Genomic DNA, 13,699 nt, shown 5'->3' with positions numbered 1-13,699 from the left:
CAAGGTCAGGCTAAGTGGGGGCCCAGGCCCCCCTCCTTCTCTGGGCCTGGAGGGGCAGGGCTGGTTATGGACCCGGGAGAGACCTGGCAGCTCAGTTGGTAAAGAATCCGCCTGCAGTGCAGGACACCCGGGTTCCATCCCTGGGTCGGGACGATCGCCTGGAGAAGAGCATGGCAGACACTCCAGTATTCTTGGGCTTTCCCTGGTGGCTCAGACAGTAAAGAATCCGCTTGCAGTGCAGGAGACCCGGGTTCCATCCCTGGGTCAGGAAGATCTCCTGGAGAAGGGCATGGTGAACACTACAGTATTCTTGCCTGGACAATCTCATGGACAGAGGAGCCTGGGGGGCTACAAGGGTGGGACATGACTGAGCGACTGACAACGGCCAGCAGAGGCCACGGGCCTGTAGGGACCCCTGCAGACCCGGATCTAGGGGCGGGTGTCAGGACGCTGCCCCGGCGCTCCCACGCCCGCCCCTCTTCCTTCCTGGACTCCTTGCACGCTGTCCTCTGGCTGCGACCTTCCTCCTGCCGTGGAGCCGGCCATCCTCAGGATGCCTGAGAGCCCGGCGCGCGGCGCGGGGCAGCCCCGGGCGCCGTGTGGAGGGCTCTCTGAACGGCCGGATGAGGGCCCCTGACATTGTCAGTGATCCCACCCGGCTCTCCTGGAAAGTCACAGGCGGACCCCGGGCAAATCCTGACACACGAAACACAGCGAGTGCGTGACGCCCCAGCTCGGCTGCCCCTCCCGCTACGACCCAGCGCTTTGGGCCCCGGGTCCTCCCTTTTCTCACGCCCCCTGGGTCCCTCAGGGCGACCCCGCGAGGGGCGGTCCCTTTCCTGGCCTCTGGGTGACCGCCGCCGCCTCACTGGGCCCCAGCGGCCCGAGGGTCCTCAGGCCTGGAGCCCGAGGCTTGCTCTCCACTCTCGCGGGTGTGAGCTCCGCTCCAGGCCGGCCCGCGGGGTCACTTGTGGGGAACTGGGGCGACGCGGGGAAGGGGGGTGCGGGGATGCCGGGGGGCTGGGCTCGTCAGGCTCTGGGGGCGGGCCTGGGACTCCCGCCCTTCCCCTTCCACTTGGCCCCCTCGCCTCCTGCCCGCGGCGTCGGCGCGAGGGGCTCGCGGGGGCCCGGGGCGCGCGCCCCGAGCGCCCTCCCTGCACCTGCACCGAGATCGCGGGGCGCATGCGCGGGCCGCGGAGGGCGGGGGCCGAGCCGGGAGGGGTCCTGCGGGCCCCGCGCCCCCGCGCCGGCGCTGGGGATCCGGCATCCGAGCGCGGGGACCCGCTAGGCTGCGGGCGGCGTGGGCATCGGACCCCGCTCTGATCGCGTCCCCGCGCCGCCAGCCCGTGCGGCCCCGGGCGCAGGTTCCCAGGGGGCGCCGGGCGGGGCAAGCCGGGGCGCCCCCTCCCCAGGATCTCGGTCAAGCGCCGCGTTCAGACAAAGGGGCGGGAGACGGAGACAGACGCTTCCGTGACAGCGCCCGGTGGCCGAGGAGAAGGAGCAGGAGGACGAGGCGGTGCGGGGTCCGGTGGCGCGGCCCCAGGTCCGAGCGCTCACCGGCGGCGCGCGCGGGGGCGCAGGGCCCTGGCGGGAGGCGCCCGGCCGGGAGTCCCACGGAGCGCCCGTTCCGGGCCGGGACCCCGGCCGCGACCCCCGGCCTCACGCTCGCTCGTCCCCTGCCGGCTTCGCGGGGACTCGACCGCTCCGTCGCGCCCCGGGGACGCCCGCGCCGCCCCCGGCCGGCCGCGGTGCAGCGCCCGAGTGTGCCATCGGGCGGGCGCGGGGGCGGCGTCTGCTCCCACCCTCGAGATCACATGGTGACCCTCGGCAGCCAATGCAGTGGACGCTAGGACCCTGCGGGACCCCGGGCGCCGCGACTGCACCGGCGCCGCTGCATTATAAATACTTCTCCAAAATGCGGCGCAGCTCCCTGCGCGCGCCCCGGCCGCCCGCCGCCTCCGCCCCGCGCTCCTGAGCCGCCGCCGCTGCCGCCGCCGCCGCCGCCGCGGGTCCGAGGGCGCCGCGCCCTTGCCCTGGGCCCGCCGCCCGGCCCGCGTCCCTGCGCTGCGCCGCCCGGCCGGGTGCATGCATTGTGGGCCTCCCGACATGGTCTGCGAGACGAAGATCGTGGCCGCCGAGGACCATGAGGCGCTGCCGGGGGCCCAGAAGGACGCGCTGCTCGCCGCCGCCGGCGCCATGTGGCCCCCGCTGCCCGCTGCCCCCGGGCCGGCCGCCGCCCCCGCCGCTCCCCCGCCCGCACCGGGCCCCCAGGCTCTCGGCGGCGCCGGGGGCGCGGAGCCGCCCGAGGGGCGCGGCGTGTACATCCGCGAGTTCCGCGCGGCGGAGCAGGAGGCGGCGCGCCGCATCTTCTACGACGGCATCATGGAGCGCATCCCCAACACGGCCTTCCGCGGCCTGCGGCAGCACCCGCGCGCGCAGCTGCTCTACGCCCTGCTGGCCGGTCAGTGCGCGGGGACCCGGCGGGGCGGCGGGGTCGGGGCCGCGGGGTGCACCCCGGCCTGCCGCAGTCTGCGCCCGCCCGGCCCTCTGGGGACCCGCACGGGGCTCTCTCCGGCCCTCTTGTCCCCCGCCCCCCCCCCCCCCCCGGCCCCGGGCCTCTGCCCGGGAAGGAGGCGGACCGCTGCCTTCCCCTTGGACGCGCACGTTCTGCGGCGGCCCCGGGGCGAGGTGGCCCCCGGCGCTGGGGCCGGTCCGGGCTCCGGGCCAAGGCGCGCTGGGCGGGGGCGTGGGAACCGGTGTGGGCCGGGTGCAGGGGCTGCGGGCGGGGAGGACTGGGGTCTCCACCCGCGTCCCCTCCCCGGTCATCCCGGGTGGGGGCGGGGGAGCAGCAGGTAGCGCCCGCCGCCGAGGCCCCGCGCCCGGCGCGTGTAACTATATATAATCCACCCGGCGGGGGAGGTTGCCTCGCCGGCTCCAAGTGCTAATTTATGAGGGGCAGGCAGCCAGCTCCCCGGGGTGCCGGGCGGAGGGAGCGCGCCGAGGAAGCGGGGCGAGAGGCGGTGGGCCTGAAGCGGGCGCCCCCATGGGGGCCTTTGAGCCTTGGCCCCTTGAGGCCTTGCAGCGGGAGGGCGATTCTCCCCATTTCGTAGATGTGGAGCTTGAGGCTGGGCGGGTGGGACTTCCCAAGGTCACGCAGCAGAGGCCTTTCACTGCAGGCACGTCTGCCTCCGAGCGCTGGAGGCCCGGTTCGGCCTTCCTCCCTGGCCCCTGCCCTCACGACGCCCAGAGGCCGGCCCTGAGGGTTCTTGGCTGGGGTGGGGCCCCCCAAGTTCCCAAGAGAGGGACGGTGCCTGGCCTGCCGGCTCTTTGACTCCCCCCAGCCTCATGTAGGCCAGGATATGGACCCAGCTAAGGGTCTGGGGTGATGGGCAGGGCTCCCCGCCTCCGTAGTCATGCCCTGATCTGTGCCTGCCAGTGGTTGAGGGCAGTCTGCCAGGGGCCGCTGCTGTGCTCAGGACACTTGGAAGTCCTGATGTCAGGGGTGACAGCATCGCGTCCTCACGGATGAGAAGTTTGCCAACAGGGCCAAGTGGGGGCGGCAGCTGCGATGGTCTTTGCTCTTCCAGAGAAAACGGGCTGGGCTGTGCGCTTGGGGTCTTCTCTGCCCATGGCCCCGGTGGTTATCGACCAGGGGCCAGTGCGGTGCGGGACTCGGGTGGCCCGCAGGCCCCGCCCCAGAGGGCACTCAGCGCGCCCTCTCCCCGCAGCACTCTGCTTCGCCCTGACGCGCTCGCTGCTGCTGACCTGCCTGGTGCCCGCAGGGCTGCTGGCCCTGCGCTACTACTACAGCCGGAAGGTGGTCCTCGCCTACCTGGACTGCGCGCTGCACACGGACATGGCCGACATCGAGCAGTACTACATGAAGCCCCCCGGTGAGGCTCCGGGCCCCGCCCCTGCCCCCGCCCCCCAGCCCTTCCTCCCCGCAGAGCCGCCCCTGCCCCAGCAGCCTCGGGTGGGCACCGGAAGGCCTGGGCCGGGCGCAGCGTGAACTGAGCCTCCTAGGAAGGAGGGCGCTGGCCGAGGGGTGGGGTGCCGCAGGCTGGCAGGGCCGGGCTGGCAGGACTGGGTCCTCCTCCCAGAGCGTCCCCGGCTTCCGTCCTGTGTCCTCTGAGGGCCTGGCGCTGCTGGCCCAAGCTGGCCCTGGGCCACGCTGACCCGCCCTGCTGCTCGGGCTGCTGCTGCCCGTTGCCTGGTGCCCGTCTCACCCCCCCCAGGGGCCCATTCGGTGCGTCTCGTGGGTCCTGGGCTGGCCTGGAATGCTGGGGCCCTGAGTGGCAGGACAGGGGACCCCACGGTGGGGGGACGAGAACCCTAGGAGAACGGGGGTCTCATGTCACGGCTTCCACTTCTGGTCCCTGGGCCACTTATTAATCCCAGGGTCTCGCCCCGGCCCTGGTTTTCTGTAGATGGAGGGGCTGGCACCTGCTCTGGAGCCATCTCCTCTAGGGAGTTTATGCTTCAGGCTGGCCTGGGGGCAGGGGCAGGCTTTTCTGTGTGCCCAGAGTTGGGATGTGAGGGTACCCCAGGTGCAGGAAGGTCTGTGTGGAGAGGGGCCTGAATGGCTGGTGAGGTTCTAGTAGGACCCTGGCGGGGGGCAAGGAAGGGCAGCTGGGCAGGGGAAGCAAGGCTCCCGGGGCAGGGCTGAGCTGCCCGGCGTGACCAGCTCCGGGCCATGGCGGCTGGTCCTTCTCAGCCCTGAAGCCACCTGGCAGGCCTTGGGCACCCTCGGTTCTGCGTGACCCTCTTCCAAGCCCAAACAAAGCATCTTATCAGCGTCCTGGAGCTTCAGCCCAGGTCTGCCTTGCACCAAAGCCTGGAATGGCCCCCCGTCTCTGGGGCGCAGTCCCCCTGGATGTGAGATCAGATGGGCTGAGACAGCTAGGGGGTCTGCAGGAAGACCCCACGGGGGCGGGGAGGCTGAGCGGCAGCTGACGGGCTGCACTGGGGCTTGTGGGGGCTGCCTCTGCTCTGGGGAAACTGAGCCTGTGCTGACCTCTGACCCGGGCTGGGTGGGTGGGGAGAGCCCGCGCCCCTGGCCAGTGGGCAGGTCAGTGGGTGGGGGGTGGTCATGCCCGAGCTCTGGCTGGGTGCCTGGGCTCAGTCTTGGGGTTCGGCGGTGAGGATACCTCCACAGAGGTGACAGGCCGGCGTGGCAGGGGGGTGGGGCATGCTGGGGAAGCAGGCAGGGGGGACCCAGCGGACAGGAGATGAGTGTCTTCCTGGTGGGGTCACATGAAGGTGCTTTAGGGGGAGGTTAGGCCTCCCATGGGGAGAATGTGGCAGTGGGGGCTGGTGTGGCTGTGGGCAGGGTGGGCACAGGCCAGGCTCCCTGGATGGGCACCATGCTGGTCTAGCCTCCTGGAGCCCCTGGGCCTCGGGTCACCGGAGGAGACAGCTCTCCCCTCCAGGCTTTGTCCCTCTGACCCTCCTGCGCCTCTCGGTTCCCCAGAGGTCTCCCCATGCCCCCTCCTGCCCTGCACCGGGCTGCGATGGGTCTGGGTCTGGGCCTGGGGGGGGCGTGGCTGGCCTGACCACAGGGCTCGCTGCACAGCCTCGGGCCCAGGGGCAGGGTGGCTCCAGGGCTGCTGCGGGCGGCAGGCAGGTGGGGCCCGGTGCTCGGCCCAGAGGGGCCCTGCGGGCTGGCCGGCAGGCGGTGGTGCCCGGGGCCCTGACCTCCTCCCTGTTCCCCGCAGGCTCCTGCTTCTGGGTGGCCGTGCTGGACGGCAACGTGGTGGGCATCGTGGCGGCGCGGGCGCACGCGGCGGACAACACGGTGGAGCTGCTGCGCATGTCCGTGGACTCGCGCTTCCGCGGCAGGGGCATCGCCAAGGCTCTCGGCCGCAAGGTGCTGGAGTTCGCCCTGGCGCACGACTACTCCGCGGTGGTGCTGGGCACCACGGCCGTCAAGGCGGCCGCCCACAAGCTCTACGAGTCGCTGGGCTTCAGACACATGGGCTCAAGCGACCGCCACGTGATGCCCGGCATGACCCTCTCGCTGGCCGAGCGCCTCTTCTTCCAGGTCCGCTACCACCGCTACCGCCTGCAGCTGCGTGAGGAGTGACCGCCGCCGTCCGCCCTCCACCCCGCCCACCCGCCCGCCTGTGCCCGCCCCGCCCGCCGCCCGGGCCGCTTTCAGACGCTCACCTTGGTGTGTGTGTTGGGCTCCTCCCTTTTCGACACCACACGGTTCCTTGGCCGGTTCCTGGGGGATGCCGGGCCGGTGTGCATCGGTGACGCGCGGGAAGGTGGGTGGTCCCTCCAGCCACGCCCCCTGCCCGCCCTGGGTCGGGCCACGCCCTGAAGAGTGACAGCGTGGGCCGCCGCGAGCCCACGCAGCTGCTGGCCCCGGCCGGAGCAGCCCCATCCCGCTTAGCCCCGAGGTGGCCAGGGGCCCCGCCTTGCCCACCAAGCACAGAGCCTCTGGGGTGAGGCCCCCGGCGCCCAGCAGACCCCGGGCCGGCAGTGGGGCGGGGCTCGGCCGTCCGCCCCCAGTGGGCGTGGCCTGCTGCGCCCCGGGCCCGGGCTGCCCACGGCCGCTTTGCTCCGTGCATGCCGAGGATGTGGCCTGGCTGCAGCATGCCGCATGCCCGCAGCCCCCCGCCCCCGCCCTGCCCAGACTGGACCTAGACTGGTGAGCGCCCCGGCCCGTGCCCCGCTCTCTGGAGCCCTGCTGTCCACCTCGCCCCTCGCTTCCCCTAGTCCAGCTCTGCTTCGACGTTGATCACCCCCTCTTTCCTTTCGGTACCTGCCCCTCCTCCGCCCGGACTTTGCTGATTGGCGTCGTCATCCAGGTGTGGTTCCCATAGCGACGTGTGGTCCAGCCGCGGTCAGGGCCCTCCAGGAGGGCAAGGTGGAGGCGGCCGTGGGGGCCCCCGCTCCCCCAGGGCCAGCTCGATCGGGCGTGGTGGCTGCTCCCGGACCTCCCTGGGAACTTTCTGCCCCACAGCGGCCGGGCTCTGTCCTGTGAATCTTGACCAACCCAGGCTGACGCCCGCACCACCAAGCCCGTAGCTTCTCCCAGCCTGAAGCCGACCTATTTTTTAATAAGTTATTTAGACAGAATAGCACTCTGCATGACTTTAACTCTTGGGACAAAACGGTAGTTGATACCTACACACGCACACACACACACACCTGTGTGGTCTAGAATCTGCACTACTTCCGGCCCAGTTTGGTAGGGGTGGGTGCCGGGGGATGGAGGGACACCCTGACTGAACGTCGTTTCTGCCCGGAGGGCACTCCTGGGCGGGTGCAGGCGGGAGAAGCTTGTCAGCAGCGTCCAATGTAGGAGCGGGGCGCCTTCCAAGTGCCCACTCGCTGCCCCAGGTCACAGGCAGGGGCTTTTGGGAGTGGGTGGCCCAGAGTCGGGGAGGAAGGTGGTGGCTGGAGGGGCGTAGAGGCCCGCAGAGGCCCCTCGCTTTGGGGGGGGCGTGGCAGGCCGCGTGGGCCACGGACCTGGGCGCCACGTGCAGGGCCCTGGAGGGCGCGTCGTTAGAGGCGCTTTGAGTCGGCCACGCCTGGCCACCCGAGGGGCCCTGGGTACTGTGAGCAGCTGAGATAACCTGCAGAACATTGTACAGACCCCGCGCTGCCCTGTACATTCTCCCTGGTGGCGCCCGGCCCCCCGTCGGGGGTGGGAGTTTTGTAGACTGTACAGAAATCGGCCCCCTATTTTCTTGCAGCTCTCAGATTTTGTTAATCTGGATAATACAGACAGACGTAAAGTGTTTTAGCAAAACGGAAAACAAAGCTGTGCCTTTTTCCTCTTTCTGTTTGGTTTGGTGTCGGTTCGGGGCGGCCTTAGGTGGCGAGGGGCGCGGCGGGGCTGTGGCTGGCCTGGGGCCTGGCGGGTTGTGTTCTTGTCTGGTGGTGGCTCTGGGATGCTGCGGCTTCCTCCGGCCCTGTGCCTGTGGGGCCCGTCCCCGGCGGGGGTGCGGGGGCAGAGGGCCCTCGGCATCTGTTGGTGTGGACTGGAGCGCCTGAAGGGGGTCCTCCTGGCAGGGGTGTGGCCCCTCCTGTCCCCTGATGTCTGTTCCTGCTGCGTGGCCCCTGCCCCACCCCTGCAGATGGGCCAGGGGGTGCTGGGCACAGGCTGGCCCTCATCATCCCCTCGTGCCCTTTGTTGCTGCCAGGATGGACTCCAGGAGGGGTGTGGCAGGGGGGCCACGTGTCCGCAATGCTCTTGTCCAGCCGCCGCCCGGCCCTGAGGTGGGCAGAGGTGCCTGTGTGCCCCAGGCTGGGTGCGTGCTGAGCCCGGGTTGAGACCCCTGCCTGGCCAGCGTGTGGCCTGGGCTCCTGGGGGCAGGTCTCCCAGCTTCCCCCCAGCCTGGGAGCTACCTGCTCCACAAACATGCACTACGCTGTGAGTTTTATACCTTTGTAGAAATCCTGATGTCACTTCTACCTCTGTGAAGCGTCCCCCCCGCGCTCCTGCCTGGGGGTGTGTCTGGGCAGCTTCTCTGTGTTGGGCAGTCCTGGGCCCCTCCTGGCCCTGCCGGCTCCCGGGCCTCCCTGGGCTGGAAGGCCAGCCCTGGGCCTGGCACCGTGCTCAGGGGTCCGGCTTCCAGGCAGCAGAAGCGGGAGGTGGAGCCTGAGCACGTCGTTGTTAGACGGACCTGAAGCGCTGGCCCGATGGGCCCATCCGGGTCCCGGGACCTGGAGCGGCTGAGGCTCCAGCACTGCTGTATGGCCCAGCGTCCTGGCCCGTGGCTGGCAGGCCTTGCCCGGGTAAAGGCTCTTCAGGCAGCTGGTCCCGAGGGCGGGCGGCCAGGGCGGGTGGGGGCGTGTGTCGGGCCAGCCGGGTGGTCTGGCCCACGCAGGGCCGTGGTGGTGCCCCCGGGTCCCTCCGTCTGTGTCAGGCTGGCCTCCCCCTGCTGGCCCAGGGCGGGGTTGGGGGCGGACGGATGAGGGGCTTGGACGGGGAGGCCACGTGGTCCCGGGGCCCCCATCCTGCTCTGGGGGTCCTTTCTCAGAGACGGTCCCTGGGGGTGGGGGCTCCTTCCCGTGTCTAGCAAGGGCTTGGAGGTTCTCTGGGCCCCCAGGCCTGGTTCTGACGTCCGGGGCGTGCTGGAAGTGTGGGTGCAGTTGGGGGCTGTCGGCGTCGGGGCTGCTGGACGGCGGCCCTGGGCCTCCCTGGCGCGTGCCGTGTCGCCTCTGCTTTCGCGTCTCTCCGAAGCCACTGCTGTGCGTCATTCCAGCCCCTGAACCTGAGCTGGGGCCCTGGGGCCTTTTTGGAGTTGAGTTCTGGGCCGAGCACGGGCAGACCCTGGGCTGTATTTGCTTGGGGTGCGGACGACAGGCTCTGGCGGCGGCGTGAGGCCCGCTGCCTGCTGGCGTGGGATGCGGTGTTTTAACAGCAATAATCAGCCACTTCAGAGAAGGGGTGTGCCTGCGTGTGCGTGTGTGCCTGTGGGTAGGTGCACACACGTGTGCCTCTGTGTGTGTGCACGTGTGCAGGGGGAGAGCCTGGTGTCTGAGGGCTCTGGGGGGCCGGGGGTGCTTGGCCGGGGCGGGCTGGCCCCGAGGCCTCGTCTGCTCTCTTCCGGCCCAGCCAGCCTGGGTCCCAGCCCTCCTTCCTCCCAGGCTGAGGCTGCTGCACAGGCCCGCATACAGCGGGGGTGCCCGGGGTGAGCTTTTGCCCAGGGCGCTGGCACTGTGGGGAGGGTGGCCAGGGCAGGGACGCTCGGGGACACTCTGCAGGCTGGTGGAGGTCAGATCTGGGGACGAGGCCCAGGCGGGCTGCTGTCGCTTGCTGAGTCCGCTGTCAGTGTGGCGTTCGGGAGGGCCCCAAGGGGCACCGAGTTCCGGGGACGCAGGCTGCTGGGCGGGGGGTCCCTGTGAGCCGCGGGAGGGGCCGCAGCCACAGCCCTGCACTTGCCCGGCCCCTGATGCTGCTGTTTTTCAATAAAATCCGAGCTGATGGAACCATGCTCCATGCTTTCTTGCCGCGTCCTCTGTGTAACCCTGGGCCCGGAAGGGCTCCTCCCTGAGGTGCTGGGCTTCCCCCCGACCCTGGGGCGGGGGTCAGTGGTGGGGCAACCCATGGGCAGGGGAGGCCCCCGCTCCTGTGTCTGTGGCCCCGACCTGGCTGCCCTGCCAGCTTGCCGTCTGCCTGCCTGTCTGACGCTCCTTGGAGCCGTGGGCTCACGGGATGGGGTGAGGGGTGGGGCTGGGTGGGACCCCCAGGTCCTGTAAGGAGGGGCTGTGGTGGGGTTGGGGTGTCAGCCAGGGACGGGGACACTGAGACCCCGGGGGGAGGTGCCCAGCATGCCCCGGGGCTGCTGAAGCCCACCAGTGTGACGGCCCCCACGGCGGGCCCTTCCTGCCGGGGCCACCTTCCGGGTGGGGGCGCACCCCCTCTGCCCTTGGGGCATCCAGTGCGCCCCCTTCTCTGAGTCTGACTGGGTCCCACCTGCCCCACAGGGCTGCCCACACCCACAGCGGCCTGGCCTGGCCCTGGGACGGCACTCCCGGGACGGTCACTGGTCTGCACGAGGTCCTCCCCAAGAGGAGGCAGTGGTCTCTGCCTCTGCGGTGACGGCATGAAGATGGGCTGTCGCTCAGACGTCGACACACGCTGGACACAGTGGCGTGGGGGGGCCCTGCGCCCCCCAAGAGGGTCAGGCGCGGCCATCAGGCCCTGCGTGCCCCAGGGGACCAGCGACGATTTGAAGCCTTGATTAGAACGGGCCTGGGCACGGTGAGCGGTGACGACCCCGTCACCTGGAAGAGTGAGGCCGTGTCCTGCAGGCTCAAGTTGCTGTAAGGCCAGGGTCCAGGCTGGGGCAGGGGGCCTGCTCCCCTCCTGGAGGGGCTCCCCTCGGCCCTGCCAGGTGAGCACCGTGCCCCCCTTGGTGGGGGCTCTCAGAGCCGGGACCCAGACCAGGATGCAGGGGTGAGGCTGCACGGGTGGGGGGGCCCTGGGCTGAGCCAGGGTGGGGCAGGCCTGCTGGGGCCCGTCCAGCAAGGCGACCTCTCTGGCCGCAGTGTCCCTGTCATCCAAGGTGGGGCGTCTGTGTCTCAGGCCACGGAGAGGCTCTGGGGTGCTCAGGCCAGACCCTCCCTTGGCCCCGGGGTGCCTGTGAGAAGCAGCTGGCAAGCACCTGGGCACAGGCCCCTCCGGCCCTCAGGAGGGTGGTCGAGCTCTCAGGAGGGTGGTCGGGAGGTGCTCTCCACTCAGCTCACCGCCACCCGCGGGCCCGCTCGGGGGCGCTGGGAGCCAGGCTGCTGGCTGCTCCCGGCTCCTGTGAGGTGCTGAGCAGCTGCCTGGCGGGGGGACCCAGACTTGCCCCAGTGCTCGTCCTGACTGAGGGGCCAAGGGCTGCGGGCCCGGTTTCCCACCCCCAGGAAGGATTCACAAAGACAGGTCAGAACAGCTCCTCCAGAGGCGTTTACTGCAGGCGGCCCCAAGGGAAGGTGGCTGTGACCGCTCATGAAGCTCTGGCCTCCGGGAGGCCGCACCGCCGGCTGGTGGACCCCGGCTCTCTTCTCCGCTGTTGCCTGGGGCTACGGACCGAATGAAGGCAAAAAATGCAGGCGCGGGGGTCGGCGCTCTGGGGCTGGCCGGGGCCCAGATGTTGCTTGGAGACTCGGCGGGACGTTGGTGGGGCCGGGGGCCCCCTGCAGGGGCACCAGGTGTCCCCACGAGCGGCCTGCACTCAGGCTCACCTTCAGAGGCACCTGTGCGGGCAGCAGAGGTGAGTGCCCGGCCTTCCTGGCCACCTCCCGGGCCCCCTGGAAGGTGGACCAGGGCCTATGGTGCACAGGCAGCCCCTTGCCCAGACACGCGACTAGACACCCTGGCAGTTCTGCTAGGGACAGATGCATACTCACACACACGCATATGCACACACACACACACACACACACTCATATACACATTCACACTCTCAGATACACACACATGCACATACACATTCAGACACATACCTTCTCACACACTCGCACTCACACTCTCAGATATATGCACACACACATACACACTCATACACAGATGCATACGCACACACACACGCTGTTATACATTCACACACTCTCAGATACACACGCATGCGCTCACCTGCACACACACACACACACACACACACATACACTCTCAGGCACTCACACACATGCACACACTATACACACATTCACACACTCAGATACACACGCATGCACTCACACACACACACACACACTCTCAGGCACTCACACACATGCACACACGCTCTATACACACATTCACACACTCAGATACACACGCATGCACTCACACACACACACACATACACTCTCAGGCACTCACATGCACACACGCTCTATACACACATTCACACACTCTCAGATACACATGCACACACGCACGTTCACATACTCATACATTCACACACAAATACACATGCATTTACACGCACATTCACACATGCACACATACATTCATGCACATACACTCTCAGGCACTCACACTCATGCACACACACTCTTACACATACATTCATACAGTCTCAGATACACACACATGCACCCACACACATTCAGATACACACACTCTCATGCACTCACACATACACACACATTTAGACACACACTCTCACACACACTGGCAGGCTTACAGGCTCCAGAATACCCACCCCGTCGTGATGCCTCAATCTTGGTTGAGCCCCTTCACCTGCCAGGGCCTCTGTGCGGCAGGGAGGCCTCAGGGGCTGGGCCAGGCGAGGGGGTCAGGGATGGGCGTGTCCCGGCGCCCTGTGGGCACCAGCTGCAAGGTGTGCAGGGGGCCCTGGAGAGCTCTCCCTGGGACCTGATCCTGAGTGGGCCCTGACCACAGCTCAACAGCTCCGTCCCCACCTGAGGGTGGGGAGCACTGCAGTGGCCACCACGGGGCTACTAGTGGGGTGAGGTCAGGCTTCCTGGGCTTCCAGGGACCTTGGGGTCCCCACATCTCCACCCACCAGGAGGACAAGCACAGACCACCCTGCATGATGGGTGGTCCCACCCCTGGCTGGGCCCGGGGGTGCTCCTTCCCACTGCCAAGCTGCCACCCACAGGGCGAGGTCGGGATGAAGTGAACAGGGCACGCTGCACAGAGCAGGCCGCTCCCAGAGGAGCTGAGGGGAGACCGGCCCTTTCTTGCCACGCTTCCAGCGGCTCCAAGCTGCCTGCGGTCCCTTCGGGGGGCGGTCTGCACGGCTTCGAGGCCTTCTGCCCGCTTGTTACCCTCCACCTCCCGCACCTCCTGGAGGAGCCGGGGCCTGGAGCTCTTCCCATGAGGACCCGGGGCCCCTCTGAGGGCCGCCCGCCAGCGCTTTGGCTGGCACGGGCCTGGTGGGGGCTGGGGGAGGGCTGGCAGGACTGAGTGTGGCCCGCAGCTCCGCCCCTCACCTGAAGCTGCAGCTCCAGCGCCGGCACGTGCTGCAGGGCTTCCATGGTTCCCTGGACAAGGGCTGGACAGAGCAAGACGGAGGCCGCTCGAGTCCACGGGCAGAGCCATGCCAGGAGGACACTCGGCCCCGGCTCCCCAGTCCCCCTGAGTCTACAGGGTCCCCCCGAGTCCACAGGGTCCCCAAGTCCACAGGGTCCCCCCAAGTCCACAGGCTCCCCTTGAATCCACAGAGTCCCCCCGAGTCCACACGGTCTCCCTCATTCCACACAGTTCCCCAAGTCCAAAGTCCCACTGAGTCCACAGTCCCCCTGA

General features: G+C 69.0%; 2 protein-coding genes across 2 annotated transcripts in view; one reads left to right on the top strand and one right to left on the bottom strand.

Moving 5' to 3' along the window:
• The first annotated feature begins 2,015 nt into the window (after window positions 1-2,015).
• NAT8L (N-acetyltransferase 8 like) lies at window positions 2,016-9,945 on the top strand. Its single transcript, XM_024993747.2, has 3 exons — window positions 2,016-2,461; window positions 3,729-3,893; window positions 5,715-9,945. The coding sequence occupies exons 1-3, from the start codon at window positions 2,086-2,088 to the stop codon at window positions 6,080-6,082; spliced, it is 909 nt and encodes a 302-aa protein (XP_024849515.1). The 5' UTR covers window positions 2,016-2,085; the 3' UTR covers window positions 6,083-9,945.
• Window positions 9,946-11,381: 1,436 nt separating this feature from the next.
• The window catches only part of POLN (DNA polymerase nu), a 152,046-nt gene continuing 149,728 nt past the window's right edge, over window positions 11,382-13,699 (bottom strand). The window contains exons 24-25 of the mRNA XM_002688439.7: window positions 13,387-13,448; window positions 11,382-11,700 (exon numbers count right to left, since the gene is read on the bottom strand). Coding sequence (XP_002688485.4) covers window positions 11,527-11,700; window positions 13,387-13,448 — 236 coding nt within the window. The 3' untranslated portion in view covers window positions 11,382-11,526. The remainder of the gene's footprint in view (window positions 11,701-13,386; window positions 13,449-13,699) is intronic.

The sequence above is a fragment of the Bos taurus genome, chromosome 6, assembly GCF_002263795.3.
Source record: "Bos taurus isolate L1 Dominette 01449 registration number 42190680 breed Hereford chromosome 6, ARS-UCD2.0, whole genome shotgun sequence".
Classification (NCBI taxonomy): domain Eukaryota; kingdom Metazoa; phylum Chordata; class Mammalia; order Artiodactyla; family Bovidae; genus Bos; species Bos taurus.
This window is presented reverse-complemented; position numbering and strand designations above follow the sequence as displayed.

Coding starts and splice junctions, on each gene's coding strand:
- NAT8L (XM_024993747.2), top strand. CDS start 2,086: ATGCATTGTGGGCCTCCCGACATGGTCTGCGAGACGAAGATCGTGGCC. Junction 2,462..3,728: donor GCTCTACGCCCTGCTGGCCG/GTCAGTGCGCGG, acceptor CTCTCCCCGCAG/CACTCTGCTTCGCCCTGACG. Junction 3,894..5,714: donor GTACTACATGAAGCCCCCCG/GTGAGGCTCCGG, acceptor TGTTCCCCGCAG/GCTCCTGCTTCTGGGTGGCC.